The following is a 20,092-nucleotide window of genomic DNA, read 5'->3' on the forward strand; positions in this document are numbered from 1 at the left end:
AATTTCTGTAAATAAATAAATGAAAAAGTATGTTTACGTAAATAGATAAATAAATGAATGAATGAAAAAAGAAACATACCGAAGTAGAGGCGATTTCGACTTTATAGATGTAAGCGCATTTTATATTGGACAAAATATCTTTAATAGAAAAAGTTGAATGTTAAAAATATCACTCCGTGAATGGGTTGTCCTCAATTAAAATAAAATTGTAATTTCTGCTAGTATATTTCATTCATTTATTTCATTTATAAATGTCTGTAATGATTAACTACGTTTCCATAACATATCAAACAATGAATCCAAGGTACAATGTACTTTATTTTAACCCATCATCAACAACTGTGAATATTTGAGTTGCGTCATTTTCGTTTTATGCAGAGGATAATAAACGTGTGTATATGTTACAAAATCTCTCGATTCCATAACCCATAGTTCTATCGCCTCAATGATACTTTTACTTTTGTTTCCCTTTAAATGTTATCTTCAAAACGTGCCCATATTTACTTCCATACAAAACGTATATATAGGGTGTGTAAAAGTGTTGTTCAGGCTTAAAATATACTATTTCGTGGTGAGTAATTTGGCATTTTAAATCGATTAACATCTTATATTTCTGTATACACCTATAAAAAACAAACAAAACAAACAAACGTGATAGTAAGATTACATTAATTCCTACAACTGTGATAGTAGTATTAGTTATAATAATTGACAAAACTACTTTTTTCCGTAAATTTACTTACTGTTTTCGGGAAATATGAATGTTCCTTTTTTCGAAAAAGTAGCCAACTTTCGATTTGCTATTTTATAGTAGTACGTAAATCGGATAGTCGATTATCAAGGTATAGTATCGCATTTTGTACTTTTTGAATAAATTTGTTTTTGTTATTTATCTTTCATAACATATTCTACAACATATTGATTTTGATTATCAATAACGCATTTTGTACTTTTTGAATAAATCATTTGTTTTTGTTTTTTAATTTTCATAGCAGATACAACATATTGATATTGATTATCAATAAAACATGACAATGAATAAAATATGATTTAAAAAATATAATATTTCCGAAGAAACTTATTGGAATGTTTTTTTCTAGTTTATCCCGAGACAAATATCGCATAAAGGAAAGTTTATATGGTTAGTAACATCACATCTTTTTAGGTCACACTCATGCTTCGTCAAATTACAATTTTTCTGGTTTGTATCTCTAGGGCACTGTTTCGAAAGTGATTCAATAGAGCTAAATATTTACATTTTATACAGTATCATGTACCTGGAATATTCTTTAAAATTTAAAAACTAAAGACAGTAAGTAACATTTTGCTAAAATGTTCTAACTGGTATGTTATAAATTAATTTGAGTCAGTTTGTAATGGAATACGATGCCGGAAAAACTAAACCTGAATCAAACCGGAAGTTTCTGGTACAGCAGGTGAACGAACAGTCGAACCTTTGTGATGTTACAGTGAAAATGGGATTATGGGTATGTTCATTTTTTCATTTATGTATTACTAAAATCGTATAGGACCGGACGGTCATAAAGTATCATTTGTCACAATAAAAAAGCTATTTCATACGTATCAAACATGACTCAAATATACTTTCATGTTTATTTACTTGTCTTTAATTTGATTGTATGTGAGCATATTTGATAAATGAGCCTAAATAAATGTTTTCTTTCTTTTTTACTACACAAAAGAGCCAGAAGTTCCTTTGTGCAAACACTTGATTCCTTGAGCATATTTGTGTTTAATAATTCATATAATTATATATTTCGTTATAATTTCTTGATCTTAAAACAAAAAGCCTTTGTTTCTTCTTTGAAAATAAATTTTTTATGTAAAAACACACCCATGCAACAACAATAAAAGAAAGAAAAAAAAGAAGAAAGAATACATTGGGCTAAGTGATCATTTTATAATAATAAACGAAGTATATCATTCACTTTGCTGGTTTAGCTATGATGAAATCTTATGTTATGACTTTCGTATAATTACAAAATATATGATGTAGGTATTGTAAAATTCAATTTTAGAAAATGTTTATCTGATGTAAACTAACCAAGCTATATAAACTACCGATTAACATAAAATCGAATTTTAATAATATAAAATTGATAAAATGTACATACAGGTGTACTGATAACTATTGCAAAAGGATGGGAAAACAATTTCAACAAATTAAGAGCAATCTTTAAACTTGTTCTTTCTTTAAATTCATTAACAAGTTCACATCTTTAAACATCTGTCGGGTTTGGGTTTCGAAAATCGTGAAATATCCGTTTTAGTTAAACACAGGAATTAAAGGTTATATCGTTACAAATTTTATCACCAAATTATGTCTATAAGATCACTTGATATTTGACATTACTAGTATGACCTATATTTGAGTTTTCACTTTCATAACTTGGTTTGAAGAAATATACGAAACAAAGGAGTACACCTTGAACAAAAACATTAATTGTTTATGCGGTCATTAATTGTTATCAATTTATCAATGGTATTCTTACATTATCCTACTTCAACCGTTCTTTTATATATTTTTACAGGAGAAGAAGTTCCATCGATGTGTTCTTGTAATGAGTCCTTTCTTTGACCATGCTTTCAACGACAATTTCCTGGAAAGGCAGACAGGTAGTTGGTTTGTTTTTGCGTCACAATAAATAAAATCCAAATCTACAACATCTTTAATTTTGCCGTTTTGGGCTTTCTTAAGGGAGTTTTATTTTATCTATTTATCGCCACATCAGCGTTGTTTGTGCCGTGTTCAGACTGTAAACAGTCGCCCCGTATTTTCAATTAGAGATGTCATATTGCCGATCCTTAAAGATCGTTCAGCACGACATTGTTTTGTGTTTGTGGTATTTTAAGGTTTGACTATTTGGCATTTTCTAGTTAGGTGGTTCCAATATTCCTACTTGAATAATGTTGAATCACCCTTAAGATATGTTGCCTGTATTTTAACTACGTTTTTTGACGTCTTATCTGTGATATGCAGGCTGCATAACCTCTGAACCCCTTTCAAAGATTCCATTCAGTTCCGCCAATTGTCTTCTCGTTTAGGGCCCACGCTTTCTATTACTTGGAAACCATAAGCCGTTTTTTATGGAATTGGACGAAAGTGTCACATTTAAGATTTCACTATAACCGCCGAATGAACACAGCTGTGGATGTTTCTAAATTCAAAATTGTTTACCATTACATGTTTAAATGTTGAATTATGCTTAAACCGGTGCTAACGGGCAAGGACGGTAACTTGCACTTTCCATTATCGTCAATGATATAATTTCATTTTGATTTTTATCGTTTTGGGCTTTCTTTTGGGATTTTGGGATTCTGTTTTCTTTGTTTATACAAATTGGCGTTATAAACACTAAACATCTTAAGATTAGATGGGAACACCTGCAACACTCGAGACAACTATCATGTTTCTGTATGGTAAGAAGCCCATATTGAATGATGAAAATATCGAAAATAGCATACATACGGCCGAGTTTCTTCTCATTCCAAACTTAAAGTCTGCCTGGATAGCCTTGTTGAAAACTACTTCTATTACAATAGAAAATTGCATGCAATTCCTGCAGCTGGCAAGCATTTACGATTTGTTCCAAAGTGTACAACATACATTGAAGAGCACCTGCAAGAAGTGCTTCAGTTGTCACAAATAGTAAACCTGACAAAAGATTCTATTCATATGCTGTTTTTAGATACACGGCTATCTTATGTACAAATGGACGACAGGCTACTGTTTTTGCTTAAATGGTTAAATGCAAATCCAAATACTAGGAAGGCTCATATGAAGGAATTACTGTCGTCAAACATAGATTTCCATTCGATTTCCAATCAATGCTTGCAGGTAGCGTTGAAAAATACAGCAGTTGCTTGCCTTATACAATCAGAACATATGACGACTGCTGGATCGAATGATCAACGAGTTCTCATTATGAGAGGAGATATCATCGATGATGTTTTCTGGTGTTTAGATTTGGAAAGAGATCAGTGGTTTCGAGTTGAATCAAATTCATTAAAAGAAGAAAGATCGGGTGACAATTTTGAAATATCTGGAACATGTACGAATACCACTGGATCACTAGTCTGTTCCGTAAGAAGAAATTATCCAGAGATGAGTTTTGTACTGGTTGATTTACGGAAGGATGAATGCACAAAAATGAATTTTACGGCGAGAGAAGGTGATTTTAGCATTAACAAGCCTGAAAATATAAAATTTTATGGAGACGTATGTATTGTTTCTTTAAAAAAAGAAATCCAAAGAATGCAATATTTATATGATAATTCAAGTTTCGGCGATATCCACCAAAGATTCCGAAAAATGTCTTTGATGGGAGCGACATCATACGATCAGTTAGTTGCACAGCATATGATAGGAGACATATTACCAACGACTCGTTATATTGATATTTCAACGCTGTATATTGGGCATATCGGCGATAGCAATGTACATATGTCACCACTATTCTCTGTCAAAGACGATGAAATACATAAATTCGCCATAAATGAAAGCGCTATTGCTATAATCTTAAAGTCAAAAACACATGTGGCACTTTATGATATTAATGAAGGACATTTAGAAAGAAAATGTCAACCAACCAGCTTCGGCGATGAAATTGCTCCGATTAAAGATGGATTTGTAATCTACGATAATAAGAGGTGTATAACATTTACACGAATGCAGGATGCGTGTCTTCCCCACAAATATGTGGAAGAAGAAATTTCATTTGAACAAAATAATTCTGAAAATATTAAATATTTCATATGCAGTCAGATGATGTATAGATATTATCGGAAAGACTACAGAGAACATTTCATATTCGAATGTATTCCATTCCAAACATTGGTCTCTCGGAAAACCGAGGAATCTATGGCATGGCAACAGTTGCCATTGCCAAAAGAAGCAGCATTATGTTCAAGTGACACTATCAAAGAAAGGTGTTTGGAAATATCCCTTCCAAAATCTATACTCCGTTGTCACGTCGAATGCCCACATTGCAAGACGAAATCAAGAGAAGTTACCAGTAGAAATACATACGATCAGGATGATTACTACTATGACGACTCGTGGTCGGATGACGATTATTACGTTCCATCGTACAGTGATTCAGAATACAACTATTACTATGATTCAGATTAAAGATGATTAAGGGACCGTCTTAGCAAACATTAGAAGAAATACTTACACACTATATGCAGTTGTTAACTTTAGTTGTGTTGACGTATTTCAGAATTTTCCGAATGAAAATACCTACAAATTGCTGATTATATTAAAATCAAGTGTTTCAGTTAATTACGTTCCATTAAAATTAAACATGCCTTTATGTACGCAGGTTAAAAAATATCTGATACATGTTGTTGAACATTTTTGGATTCTGTTTTCAAAATTAAATCATTTTCTTGTTCATAAAATGTTGGAAAATCTAAAAGTAGTGTGATTCATACGGTGGCACAAAGGTGACATGTGTGTGTTTTTATTTATCTCGTGCACACGAGATACAATGCCGTGGCCACGAGTTACTTAGTCGTGGCACCGAGATAGCTTAGTCATGGCCACGAGATACTATGTCGTGGCCACGAGTAACTAAGTCGTGGCTACGAGATAGTTAGGTCGTGGTCACGAGATACTATGTCGTGGCCACGGTTTACTTAGTCGTGGCCAAGGGATAGCTAAGTCGTGTGCACGAGATAATTAACCAATCAGAATACACTATATATATAATGATTTTTTTAACTTTACAACTTACTTTTACATGAAGATATTTTCTTTGAACTTGTCATTAGGATCATATAAGAAAGTCACCTTCCAAGGCCCCTCAGACAACCATTTTGACTATATAACTTTATTGGGACAATTTTTTGTGATTGAATTGGTCAGTTTGTACGTACTACGGCCTGTTAACCAAGTTTATACGATAACATAAGAATGAATAACACCTGTTTTATTTTATTTGGAAGGAACATTACATTGCCCATGGACAGTAGATAGCCCCTAAGGATGTTTGAGGTCAAGGGTCAAGGAAACCATGACACTTCATGTAAAAGCATTGTCTGATGAATAATTTAGAAGAAATAAGCCTTGGTTTATATAACCTAGAAAGATCATTGCACCTGATCAGTAGATGACATCTAATAATTTCGACGTAATTGGGTCAAAAATCAGGGTCACAGTCATGCTAAATGTAAAATTATTGACCAGTCAATAAGTTGTATAAATGACACTTAAATTACAGACTGGTGAAGTAGGAGCATCCTTGTACTAAAGCACATGTCTAGTTAATTAGGGAAATTCATATAAATGGTATAATCTGATTGGTTATTCATATCGTGGCCACGACTTAGTAACTCGTAGCCACGACAAAGTATCTCGGGCGCTCGAGATAAAAAAAAACATACGCATGTCACCTTTGTGCTACCGTAGATCCCTCGTAAGCAGTAATAACAACAAAATTACATCAAAATTGCAGAGTCTCTACAGAATAATGTTTAACCAGAGGTCGTACACGGAAGCTTGCATTTACCACAATTGACCATGAACGTGCTTGCATCTTTTTCACAATTGCGTTTCGGGTGTACTAAATAGCTGCTGCCTTTTAATAATTAGTTGAGTCCCACAAAATTAAATTATAAATGATACGCCAATGTTTTAAATGCGTGTAATCAAATGTATGAGGGGTATGTTAACCATTCAAGCACAAAGTTATGCAAAAATAAGCCCCATTGCTGTTGTACAGTTTAGTTTGTGGTTTCATGATGGAACAAGTGTCAGTGTATCATTTGCGGAGAATATGTCCCTTTTAACAGAAGGAAAATATATATAGGCTATGATATTTATGTGACATGACTATTTCATCTAAAATCAGCTTATGTAAAGTCACATATACACATTATCTGAAACCAATATTTTTTTATTATTTTTCTGAAAATGTTCCTTCATTTTCTACCCATTATTCTCGAGTTATACTATAGATATACAATCATGTATCTTATTCTTTAGATGAATCAAAACTTAGTTTTATAGAAAGGAAAATAAGAAAGACAGCATAGAAATTAAAAAAAAATAATTAATTGATTATAAGCTTAACAAAAACCAATATTGTAATGAATAATACACATAGATTTGATTCTCTAAATTCCATATTACTTGAGTATATCTTTTTTTTTTAATCATTTCTTATGTTTGAAAACAAGAAAAGAGATCTATGAAAATAAATTTTCATACTCCTAACGACAGTATTATACCCGATATCTATATAAACTATGAATCTCTCAACATTTTCCCAAAACTGCTCCAAAACGGTTTAGACGCGTGTATAAGACTGAAGATTATACTGCTTTTTACATCTTATAATCAATAATGATATTTTTCTTAAAAGGATTAATTTAATTCCATTCCGTATTTGGATATGTACAAACGTTACCAAATCGTTTTTGATTGCTGGTATTTTAAGTTTCGATATTGTATATCAACATAAAATGTATTTACAAAGATATTTATGATATATATCTTTAAAAGAATCCGAAATACGTAAGTTTTGCACTTGAAAATAACCCTAAACTTTTTAATTTTGATTAGGAATCATGACTACAGCGCTAACATTTACTGAACCATATTCATTACATAGCTTTACAACCTGTAAACAATTTCTTGTATATTTAAATTCTTAGATAAGTTTTAATCAATATTTCAACAAGATAAGAGATTTGCATTCGGTGTCTTTTAACTTTGTCCCCATTTTAATATTTTTTTTATAAGAACTGATAAAAAATATGTTTAATTGTTTAGTTTTTTTATAATAAAAGATACTTAACACTTGTACACATTTATTTCCTTAAATAAGGAATATAGAGGTAAAGAAATTTAAAACAAAAATTATATAAATGATATAAATAATGGCTTAGGTTATCGTATATTGTGTATTTCAACACTTCAACATGGGGTTTAAAATCTTGTTTATGATACGTTCATAATACACCTAGATAATAACTTTTAAGATAATGCTTGTAAAAATAGGATTGGAATTAGAAAAATCTTCATTTTCCGAAATTCGAAACCTATTTAATCATTTTCTCTTCAAAAAATTGAATTTCTTCTTTCGTTTTAATATTTCATACAACAAAGATATAACACCAACAATATATTTAACTTTCTTTGTTCTTAATAAGTAAATTATTGTACATGTTCGTCTACATACAATCCTACAGTATATCAATGTGTAATAAAAATTAAAACATGTCAATGATGTCACCTTTTTGTTGTTGTTGTTGTTGTTGTATACGTTGTTTCTAATATGTAAGGCTTAGCCTTTATGATTTTAGAAGGGTAGATATTTTAGGTTTTTATTATATATACACGTAGGGCACAAAAAAGGGACATTTTTTGCGCATCTTGTGTCCTACCCTTTTTAGAATGATAATTTTAAAACCAAAATGGGGTACCAATAAAAAAAAGGAATAGGGAAGGAATCAATTTTAAAAAGGGATGACTAGCAGTTATAAAAATTAAATGAATTTCATTTTTTTGTTAGATAAATTGATTTATTTGTTTTTACAAATTTTTTGATTAAAATTTATTTAAATGGAAAAAGTATCATATAATTTTTTCCAACGGTTAGTTAAATTTAATGGTATTTAAAATGTAATTTATTTTCCAATTTTTTGTTTAAGTCGTTGAGGAAAAAAATATTTAATTTGTTTAATATATATTTTTTTAAAAGGAAATGAAGGGCCCCGCAAAGAGCGTATTTTTCATTTTTTTTGATTGAGGGTTCCCAAAATGATTTTTGATAACGGTTTAAAAATTTTTCCCCCATTTAAATGGCTGTCAAACCCCATTAAAACTATACATATGTATACGGTACATATTCATATCAAGGTAACATTTTGATATGTTCTGTAAAAAGTGATTATAAAGTGTAATAAAATTTCTGTGTCTTTCCGTATCTTAATAAAGATGTAAGAAATATTAATTTTACAAACTAATATATATTAATCATTAATAATCTCTTTCTCTATTGATCTTTACCCTTAATTTATTCTTATGTTGATTAAAAAACAATAACTGCACTGAAAGCTCGAAAAACAATTGGCCATCAAAGTATGATTTTGAACAAAAACGAATATGGCATTAATTCAGATAAAGTTTAAACCCCTTCATAATAGATGTATGAGCATTTGAAGTACACAAATCTTAAACGTAAATTTCATCGTCAGTAAATCTGTAGAGTCATTCGGTTGTAAAACATTTCCAAGCATTTCACTATTTGTTATATTCTTCAAAGAAAATAAATACATAAAATAAAAAAAAAAACGTTCAATATTAAAAAAAATGAAGATCACGATATTGAAATTACACGGGGAATGATCTAATTAAATGTTACCAATTCATTTCTGAAAGTTTTCATGTTTGTACTATCCACAGGAACTTGAAATTCTATCACTATTAACGATAATATGCAAAATATACCCCCTATATACTATAAAAAAAACACAAGGAATGAAACGCCTTTTCTCCACCCCAACATAATTTACGCCGAACAAATCAACAAAACAACGGATCAAAATAATCTATCTGGCCATTTCGATAAACAATACATAAATGCATCAAATACCACCGATAACTTTTTTAATTTCTTAGCTATATATGAATAATTCAACATTTTCTGATTATTTCCCACGATCTGAGTTTGTCGCCGACTCCATTTCGTGACGTCACTGGATGTTGATTCGAGGAGAATAATATTAATTAAAATTATTTTTAACAAGTTCCAAAAATAACAAGTTTGCAAGTAAAATACTGTCAAACTAGAACAAATGACTGATTTATTTCTTACGACAGGGCTGAATTTATTTGCTGGGCCATATCAAATAGAGTACTCAAGTTTTTTAAAACGAAAGTACTATTTCAAAGATTTACCGTTCTTGTTTGGGGTTTCCCTTTCAAATGTATTTATAAAAGTAATTTGTTAAAGAGGTTTTACATGAAGATGTTTAAATCTATTTACATAGAATAATTTGTATAAAAGTTTTATACATACCTGTTATTTTTTGGAACTTATTAAAAACAATTTCAATAAATATTATTCTCCTCGATTCAAAATCCAGTGACGTCACGGAATGGAGTCGGCGACAAACTCAGATCGCAGGAAATAATCAGAAAATGTTGAATTATTCCTACACAGCTACGCGATTTTAAAAAGTTATCGGTGGTATTTGATGCATTTATGTATTGTTTATCGAAATGGCCAGATAGAATAATTTGATCCGTTGTTTTGTTGATTTGTGCGGCGTAAATTATGTTGGGGTGGGGAAAAGGCGTTTCATTCCTTGTGTTTTTTTATAGTATATAGGGGGTATATTTTGCATATTATCGTTAATAGTGATAGAATTTCAAGTTCCTGTGGTACTATCCTTAGTTTTCTTAAGGCTGTTAGGCTGCTAGGCCGCTATCTGCACAAATTTCGAAGTTTAAGAATGAAAAAAAAACTTCAACATCTTGAAAAATAAAGATCACGATATTGAAATAAGACGTGGAATGATCTGAGTGTGTGCTACCGATTCATTTCTGGTGGTTTTCATATTTGTACTATCCTTAGTTTTCTTAAGGTTGTTAGGCTGCTAACTTCGCAAATTTGAGGCGTCAGAATGGAAAAAAAAAGTTCAATATCTATAAAATAAAGATCACTATATTGAAATAAAACATGGAATGGTTTAAGTAAGTGATACCGATTCATTTACGACGGTTTTTATGTTTATACTATACTTTGTTTTCATTTGGCCGTTAGGCTGCCAGGCTGCTTGACTGTTATCCTCACAAATTTTGAAGCGTTAGAAAATAAAAAAATAAAGTTAAATAAAGTTTATTTTATGCTTAAAAACAAGTAAAACGGATTTTGTTTAACATTAACCTTAATATTAAAATCTGTTTTCCCCACTGGTAGCCTCTATAAGTCGAATTTCTCTTAAAATACAAGAAGTCTTGGGCTGAAAAATTAAGTTCGACAATCAAAGTTAAATGGCGGTGATATTATTCATTTTATTCAAGAAATAGGAATGATCGCTTGTTTTAATAATAAAAACAAACAATTCTAAGACAAGAAAAAGTCACACATTCCGACCTTATTTCTGCTAATTACTGCGAATTTATAATAATACCTGGCTTTGTGAAATGTAAACGGCCGCCATTTTTAAAAGTTGTGTATTTCACGTGAGGAAAATAATTGTGTTTGATTCAGAAAGATGTCGTTTGGATTTGTTATTCCTACATCTTTTAAGAAGAAAGAAAACGTATTTGAGGATTGTCACAGACAATAAATGAAGTACGGTAACCACAAGAGGGTTATACGCCAAAAAAGTAGTCCGAGGGTTTTTACCAATAATTTTATAACACAACACAATTTTTGGTACAATTTGCTTTAACAATTTATTTACTGTGTATTATCATAAATATTCAGCAGAGTCAATTAAACAATACCAACAATAATCATCATCAGTGCTGATCTGGCGTAGGAACATAACGTTCTCAAGTCACTGACTGAGAAAGCTTGCTGTTCTCAGACAGGCTTTATCAGGCAGTTGTCATAGTAATGGCATGATAAAATATATGTAGTGTTTGATTTTATTTTTAAATAACGTACAACTGTTGTAATACAAATATATTTTAGGATACATAGCTTACAATATCTTTATTATGTTACAAATACGTTTAAGTCATTTTTTTATAGAATACGATGAAAGAGAAAATGAGTTTGAATCAAACCGGAAGTTTCCCATCCACAGGAGAACAAACAGTTAAACCTGTGAAAATGGGATTAGGATAGGTTGTTTATCTAAGTTAATTTAATATCATAAAGTTGTAGCTATAGAATATCGACGAGACTTTTATGTGGAAATATAATGTTCTTGGGTGACATGGAGGGTTCTTCTCTACAGAAAAATGATTGGGGCCGAAAGGAAACCCGTGATGCCGCCCCAGGCCATGATATTTCTACAGTCAAGTTCGATATATTATTACTATTTTATCGCATGATTAACAGAAAGAAGAATTTTGATTAGAAAAAAAATCAATTTATATTTTGCTTCCCATAATAAATTCCAACTCGGAACCTCGGTTGCTTTTATGATACATGCCAGTGACTGATGTTTATTTTTTTCTCATTCTAAACCCTATAACGTAAGAGCTAATTAGAAGAATGGTGGGTGTATTGACAACATTGCTGTAAATAATTGTGACGCACTAGTATTACTACAACCGCTGTTTGATCAGCATGCTTTAATGACATACCAAAATATGGATTGTTAACGTTATTTCCATGTAAACGATTATTGTTATTTTTTCGGGGACTTGACATGGGTAAAATTGCCATTATGGTACTTATGAAAATGTTTATACATTCCGGAAAGAGGATTTTAAAAGTTAAAAAAATACAGCCCAAGACAAAATTTTTTCTAATATTAAAGCCATATTCCTTCCCAGTATCCCACTACCTATCCCCTATCTGAATAAATTCGCTTTTTTATCTATATCATAGTACGGACCATTGACCCTTGTGTTTTTGTCTTATTGAATAAATCATAATTACCCGTAACATCTATAATTTGAATGTTGATATTCTTGATTTTATTGCATTTTCTGGAGTAAATAGTTTCTGAAGTTTAGAGACACAGTCGATTTTGTTATCATTATCATGAAATCATCTTATTACGAATTTCCTTGGTTCATTGTTTCTAACGATCAGCTACATGTATTTATTACAATTCATTGCTTGACTTGATGTATTTCTTTCACAATCAAATATATCTTTAATAAGACTTGATAATAGAGATAATATTTATAAATTGTATGTCCAATTGGCTGTCAGTAAATGGTAGATAATAAAATGGGCTTACTTATTTATGTAACCTTTCTCTTTTCGATATTCTGCTGATTCAAGTAGAACGCTTAAAACGGAATTTACAGCCAGTCTCAGTTTAGATAAATGTATGTTTAGAAAACACGGAGGTGTATCAAATGTAATAAGATAGACTTACTTACACAATTATCTTTGATACCTTTTATACAAGGTTATCTATATTGTTTCATAACAATTAATTCTTTGAAATTAACTCCATAATAGTTAATAATATACTGTCTTACTAACGTTTATATTTCTTAACATGCAGATACTTAAGCATGGAACCAAACCTTTGATTTCTTTGTTGTAATTTGTCAATGTAGAATTATTGAACCATTACTTTACTTTAGGTTTATTCAATTGTTGTATTACATGTACGTATTTATATAGGAGACAAAGTTCCATAAGCAGATGTAAATGTACATTTTATTAATATTTGATAGTCATTCATGATACGGGTAGTTTTATTTGGTATGTTTCAAAAATACGTAATGACTTTGTTTGAAAAAGTAAAAATTGAACCAAGCATTTGAGTGTAAAGTTAATATATAAATTTATTTTAAATGTGAAATATGAATTTTTAAGAATACAGGGAAAGAAGTTTCATCGGTGCGTACTTGTTATAAGCCCTTTATTCGACCAGTTTATCAACGACGACGTCCTGGAAATAACAAACAGTTATCACTTCAACAAAATGTACTTAAAGAATAAGCTTAAATGAATAACATAATAATTATTATAATAGAGTTGTAACGATTTCGAAGACCTAGAAAATACATTTGCAATTCTTATGAAAACTCGGAACAACAGAAATGAAATAGAATTACTAGATTAAGGTATTTGCAGAACACTTCAATATATTTCTGTTATATTACCTATATGTTTCTTGTAATTTATTTAAAAAATGTTATTTTTATGACAGAAAAAATAGAAATTTCCCTGTGATTATTTTTTGGTTTAAGTGTGTTTTCTTTATTTTTCCCTGCTTCGAAATATATTTCTTTTTAAAGATAAACATTAAATAATTTTTGTTATGATATGATATACATCCAAGTCATGTGTACATGTTAACATTGTTCAGGAAAGTGTTTTTGGCTTTTTTACGCTTTGATTTTAAGTGTCATGAATAATTTCTTATTGTTTTTTTTGATCATCAATTATTGTTTTTTTTAATCATCAACACCTGTACGAGACATAAAATTATGTTCAATGGTTTCTTTCTTTTAACAAACTTAAAAATATTCTGAAATATTCTGAAAAACTTTCCGTAAAAAAAGTTAAGTACGAAAACAAATAAATAAATGAATGAATGAACAAAGAAACATACCGAAGTAGAGGCGATTGCGACTTTATAGAAGTAAGCGCATTTTACATTGGACAAAATATCTTAAATAAGATGAGTTGAATGTAAGAATGATCACTCCGTTTATGGGTTGTCCTCATTTGAAATAAAATTGTAATTTCTGCAAATATAATTTTCATATATAAATGTCTGTTATGATTTCAGAACTTCGTTTTCATGTCATATCAAACATTGAATCCAAGGTACTTTATATTAACGCATCATCAACAAATGTGTATATTTGGGTTACTTCATTTTCATTTTATGCAACGGTTAAACGTGTGATGCAACGGTTAAACGTGTGTATGTCTTAAGATCTCTCGATTCCTTAAGCCATAGTTCTATCGACTTTTTTCGCAATTAACTACATCTGATTATATGCAAGACGTTTTACTTTTGTTTCCCTTTAAATGTTATCTTCAAAACGTGCGCATATTTAACTAAATGTTTATAGGGTATGTAGAAGTGTTGAAGTTGTTCAGGCATAAAATATACTATTTCGTGGTGAGTAATGTGGCATTTTAAATCGATAAACATGCGTATACTTCCTATAAAAACAAACAAAACAAAATAATGTATTCCTATTGTCTGTCCTAGGATGATAACTTGAGCCTTTGTTTACATAACAAAGACCAATAACAATGCGAAAAATAGGTTAGGCAGATCAATGCCACAATCTATAAAAATGAAAATAAAACTACATGTTATCATATGTCTTGTTAGCGCAGTAGGTAGAGCAACCGTGTCAGTAATGAGTTTATCCGTACAGACAGAAGTTCGACTACTGGTACATTTTTTTTTTTACCTCAGAACAGTCAATTGTTTGACCGGTTTTATGCATACATGAATATGAGATCGAATATTTTATTTCACTGTGATCAAAAAAATACAAAAAGAAAAAAGAATAGAAATAAAAAATAATATATACTATAAAATACATATCATAAGAAGAAAACAAAAAGGAAAACGAAAATAAATGAATAATTATAATGATAAAAAACAGAGCAAGAAGAAAAACCTGTGGTTATAAAATGGCACTACTTGGGGTTCGAACCTATGAGAACAAAACTCTAAAAGTTACAAATAATTTCGATCTACCGACAGAGCCATAACGGTAATACGCAAACGATACTGTAAGAATAATGCTATATAGTATTTGTAAGTGTTTACTTTTACGATATCGGATAATAATCCAGATAACCCCGTTTTTGGACTTTCCCATGTACCGTTAAGACCAAATTATTATCCTAGGACAGTACAACTGTGATAGTAGTATTTGTTTATAATAATTGGAAAAACTACTTTTCTTTCCGTTAATTTACTTACTGTTTTCCGAAAATATGACTGTTTCTTTTCCTAAAAGTTAGCCTACTTTCGATTTGCTATTTTATTGTGATACATAAATCGGATAGTCGATTATCAAGGTATAGTATCGCATTTCGTACTTATTAAATAAATCATTATGCTTTTGTTATTTTTGTTTTCATAGCGGATACTACATTATTGTGATTTTAATTACCAATAAAACATGAAAATGAATGAAATATGATTTAAAATATATAACATCTCCGAAGCAACGTTTCTTATTAAAGTAAGAAACTTCAATTTCAATTAAACAATTTCAATTCATTAACAATAACACTCAGTTTGTATAATATACAAAAACATGAGCAAATCAAATATGTAAACATTTAAAAGAAATAGGTCACTGCGATGCTTTCACAAAAAATAGGTATATAACATAGAAGACAACAATATATATTTATGTTTGTAAGCTGATATATCATATTTTAAAATCTAGTTTTTAGTCTTCGTTTTACATTTTTTTAATGTTTATTACTGTTTGAAATCATTGATATAATCTGCACTCAATAGCTTTTCAAAAAAGCATTTGACTTACAGATGGCCTATCCTTAAATAAATTACGTGGTTAAGGGAATTTCGTTTCAATACTCTATCTGATTGGTTTATCACCGCCCCAAATACACGAGCTTTCGTACTGATTGACACATCGTGTTTATTGCAGGTGTGAATCACCTAGGATTTATGAAAAGTTAAATTACATGATTATTCAACAATTTTGTAAACACACGAATGCATAAAATATACGTGTTATAATGGCATTAAATTAATCCTTTAATGGTATATTCCATTTAATGTTGTAATTTCAAGTAGATATTCAGAATTGTTTATTTGTAACGTATTTTGTGCGCTGTTTTTCATTCAAATAACAGTTGATTATCGTAATCGGACTGGGATGTGTAGTATGACATTACTTTGAGAGTAGATCTTTGTTTTCATATTTCGCTAAGTCATTTAAGGTTAGCCAAAATGTTTGAGAATATAACATATGCATGTATTTTTAAACGAAGAAGTTAGTTACTACACGAGAGACCGACTCATTTTATCAATCAATTATTCAATGCTATTGACAGTGTTTTAGGTATAGAATAGTTTATATTGCTTACAAACATAAATAATTATAACAAGAGGGCCATGATGAGCCTGAATCGCTCACCAAAATCAACTGTTTTTTTCAGTGATTATAGATTTTTTTTTCAAATACAAATAAACTTGTAGAAAGACAAATCCGGGCCAACTTCAACTTGACTCTCTAGTTATATGGTTTCCCGACAGTGATTGTTTTTTTCCTTTATAGTAAAAATGATAGGAACCAAGTTTGGTGATCATCCATCCATTAATTTGTGATAAAATTTGCCTATGACTGTTTTTCAAAATTGCGATCTTTCTTTTTTTCACTTATCTTAAAAATTAGATAATTACATAATCTCAGTATTTATATAATCATATATACTGTTTGTCAGGATGACACCACCGGTCAATATTTATTTTAGATAACATAGGTATACTAGTCAACTCGACCAGAAAGTTAACATTTCAGGTTAACTATCTTACACTCTAATAGAAATGGGATAAATTGTAACGTAACTTAACATAGAGAAAAATGGCAAAAAGTTGTTTTGATGAAATGTATTCAGTGAACATGAAAACAACTTTACAAACTTTGTATGAAACAGTGCAAAATTACTTTTAACAAAGTTTGCAAAATGTGATTTTGAATAGAAATAATTGAAACTGATACTGAAAAAAAGACAAATTACATAAAGACAAGCAAGAAATACTTCTGAAGTTGACATGAGTTCACTTAAACTTAAGATATGTTCCTTAATGTAAAAATGCTAACTTACAAAAGATTATAAGTAAAATAAGATGAAAATAATTTTAGTCATTTCTACATTTATGAAAATAAATTCAAATTTATTAACATTTAACTTATTAGTTCGAATGTTTCTCTATTGAAAAATTAATTGAATATTGATTGAAAAAAAGAAGATAAAGTTTCCTTTTAAAAGGAAAGGCTTGCCCAGTGATGAATGATTTTTTTTTTGTAAAACCTCCTAAATCAATTCTTTATGATAAAGAAATAATTACATAAAAAAATGATAAATTGACTTTATATACCAGTAAAAAACAAGGTACCTATGTTTTAACAGGTATAGACCTAGGGTCAATTTATTATTACTATTTTTTAAAATTATTTGTATATCATACAGGGTAGTGTTATGCATGCAAATTTGGACTAAAGAAGGACCAGAAGTCCACTGATTATAACTGAACCGGAACATGCTGACGATAACAGTAACATCCTTTTTTTTTTGAAAAAAAAAACAACGAATATTTGTTTGTCAAAAACAATTTGAAATCTATTCTCTATTGTATAAAACTAATAAAGAAAATAATCAATGGTAAAAATACTAACATAGGCTCTCCCGAGTGGAGAAAATAAAAGTATCTATCTATCTATCATACTGAAGGGAAACAAGTGTGCACATTTCATTTCCAGAGAGAGAGAGTCATTCGTTTCGGCAGAACTTTGCTAATTTCATTTATATTGCAGCTTTATAGACAAGTAAATGCACTAAAAGACTTCGTTTATAATAATACGTTGTACCAATTCATATGCATGTATCAACTATGTTACACTAAAATATCTATGTCACTTGTCTATACCGACAAAACAGGATGCGCTATCTGTAGATCAGCACATGGTAATTTTAATGATATGCATTGGCTATTTTTAGCTGACGTTATGTTATACTGTAGTTTCAAGTTCACGTTAGAATTGTCTCTACAGTAGCCATTCTCTGTAATAAAACTAAAACTAATAAAGACAAAAATCAATCATAAAAGAAATAAAAGAATCATAAAAGAAACTAACTTATGCTTTTTGAAAACGTATATAATGAAACGAAACAATTTCGATTATAATTTATTTTCTGCTTTAAACCGATAAATCAAGTAAAAATAGAAATCATATTTATATTAACAAACTGGGAATACCGAAGTAACTAAAAATAGCTTAGATTTCCATAATATTAATTCGTCTGATTTCGCAGTATGACGGAATCGCCCGAATTGTCACGATTGCAGCGGAAACCTAGACTGGTTTCCCGATCCATCATGCACTAACAAATGTAAGCAGGAAACCACCTAACCGGAACAACTTTTCCAAAACAATGACTTTGCGGCCATGGCCGCAAGCCTAAAAAACCCTGAGATCAGGGAAAGTGGTTATGCAGCTGGAGAAGATCAGTTCAGTTACAGGTCAATCGATCAGGCTATTCTATATATTATTATCATATTCTCATATAATACAACATATACTGTAATGAGTCTCAGTGAAAAACAATCATCTATCTGTTACACAGTGTCAATATCGCATGCATATGAAACATCAGGTTCAACAGTGTGTCCCAATATCTATTGAAATGTGCTTTCTCCAAGATAGTAAGGAACAGACACAAATATAATATTTCTTTAGGCCTTATTTCATTTCCTGGGGGAAATTCTCTAGATTGACCTACAAATGAACCTTTAGAAAGATGCAATAACCACAAACATAAAGATACACAGCACATGACCTCAAATCATTACTTCAAGATCTCTGAAAAGCAAACATGTAATGACATTAAGACATTCAATCTTTTTTATGCATAACATGTACATACAAGTGAACTTTTTTTCTATGTTCAAGATGGAGAATTTACTTAAAAAGAGGGAGATTTTTTAATTGACAATAGACATAGGAAATTTTGAAATGAAAAAGAGGGAGATTTCTTTATTTCTTTTTAAAAAACCCTTATTCTAAGAAAAACATTTAATAATTTGACAGGAGAAAGAGGGTGTCTCCTGCTCGAATTGGGAGAGTTCACATGTATACATGTACACAAAATATGGACACATTCCAACAGGAGTTATTTTCCTTTCATTATTAAACTATAATTTGAAGAAATGCCATGGCCCGGGGCATTTTAGCTATAGTTGCTCCTAATAGGGGCCAATCAAATTAATATGACACACTTGATAAAGGACTACATAAGAATGATACAGACAAAGTTTGGTGATCATCCATTAATTATTTCAGTAGGAAATAATGATCAAAGATTTTTTCTATTTTTAGCTTTAGCTGCCCCTAAAAGGGGCTTATCAAATGAATATCAGCAAATAAAAGACTACCAAAAAATGCTACAAACAAAATTTGGTGATCATCCATCAATTAGGTCTGTAGAAGCAGACGTTTAATGGTATTTCTATTTTTAGCTTTGTCACCAATATCATTGTCATTACACAACTTACGATTCCTGTCATTTAAAGGAACACCACTCCATCTCCTGTTTCAATAGGTAGTATATGATTTCGTGTTCTAAAAGATGTTAATATTTTACAAACATAATTTTGTATAAGTTAAAAATATTTATTAATTTCGAAATTTCTCTTTATAAGTTTATAATTGATACTGTCAGTAGACCTTGACACACTGTCG

General features: G+C 30.2%; 1 protein-coding gene across 4 annotated transcripts in view; it reads left to right on the plus strand.

Moving 5' to 3' along the window:
- The window catches only part of LOC132740582 (ring canal kelch homolog), a 41,504-nt gene that overhangs the window by 13,994 nt on the left and 7,418 nt on the right, over window positions 1–20,092 (plus strand). The window contains exons 1-3 of one of the 4 annotated variants that reach the window (XM_060728512.1): window positions 639–842; window positions 1,367–1,487; window positions 2,553–2,637. The exons of 1 other annotated variant lie outside the window; for it this stretch is intronic. In XM_060728512.1, the coding sequence (XP_060584495.1) occupies window positions 1,377–1,487; window positions 2,553–2,637 (196 nt within the window). In that variant the 5' untranslated portion in view covers window positions 639–842; window positions 1,367–1,376. Of the gene's footprint in view, window positions 1–638; window positions 843–869; window positions 1,488–2,552; window positions 2,638–20,092 lie in introns of those variants that run through there. 2 more of the 4 variants (XM_060728511.1, XM_060728510.1) reach the window with 2 other exon arrangements.

This window comes from Ruditapes philippinarum, unplaced genomic scaffold (assembly GCF_026571515.1).
Source record: "Ruditapes philippinarum isolate M1 unplaced genomic scaffold, ASM2657151v2 ctg10307_1_1_1_1, whole genome shotgun sequence".
Taxonomy (NCBI): Eukaryota; Metazoa; Mollusca; class Bivalvia; order Venerida; family Veneridae; genus Ruditapes; species Ruditapes philippinarum.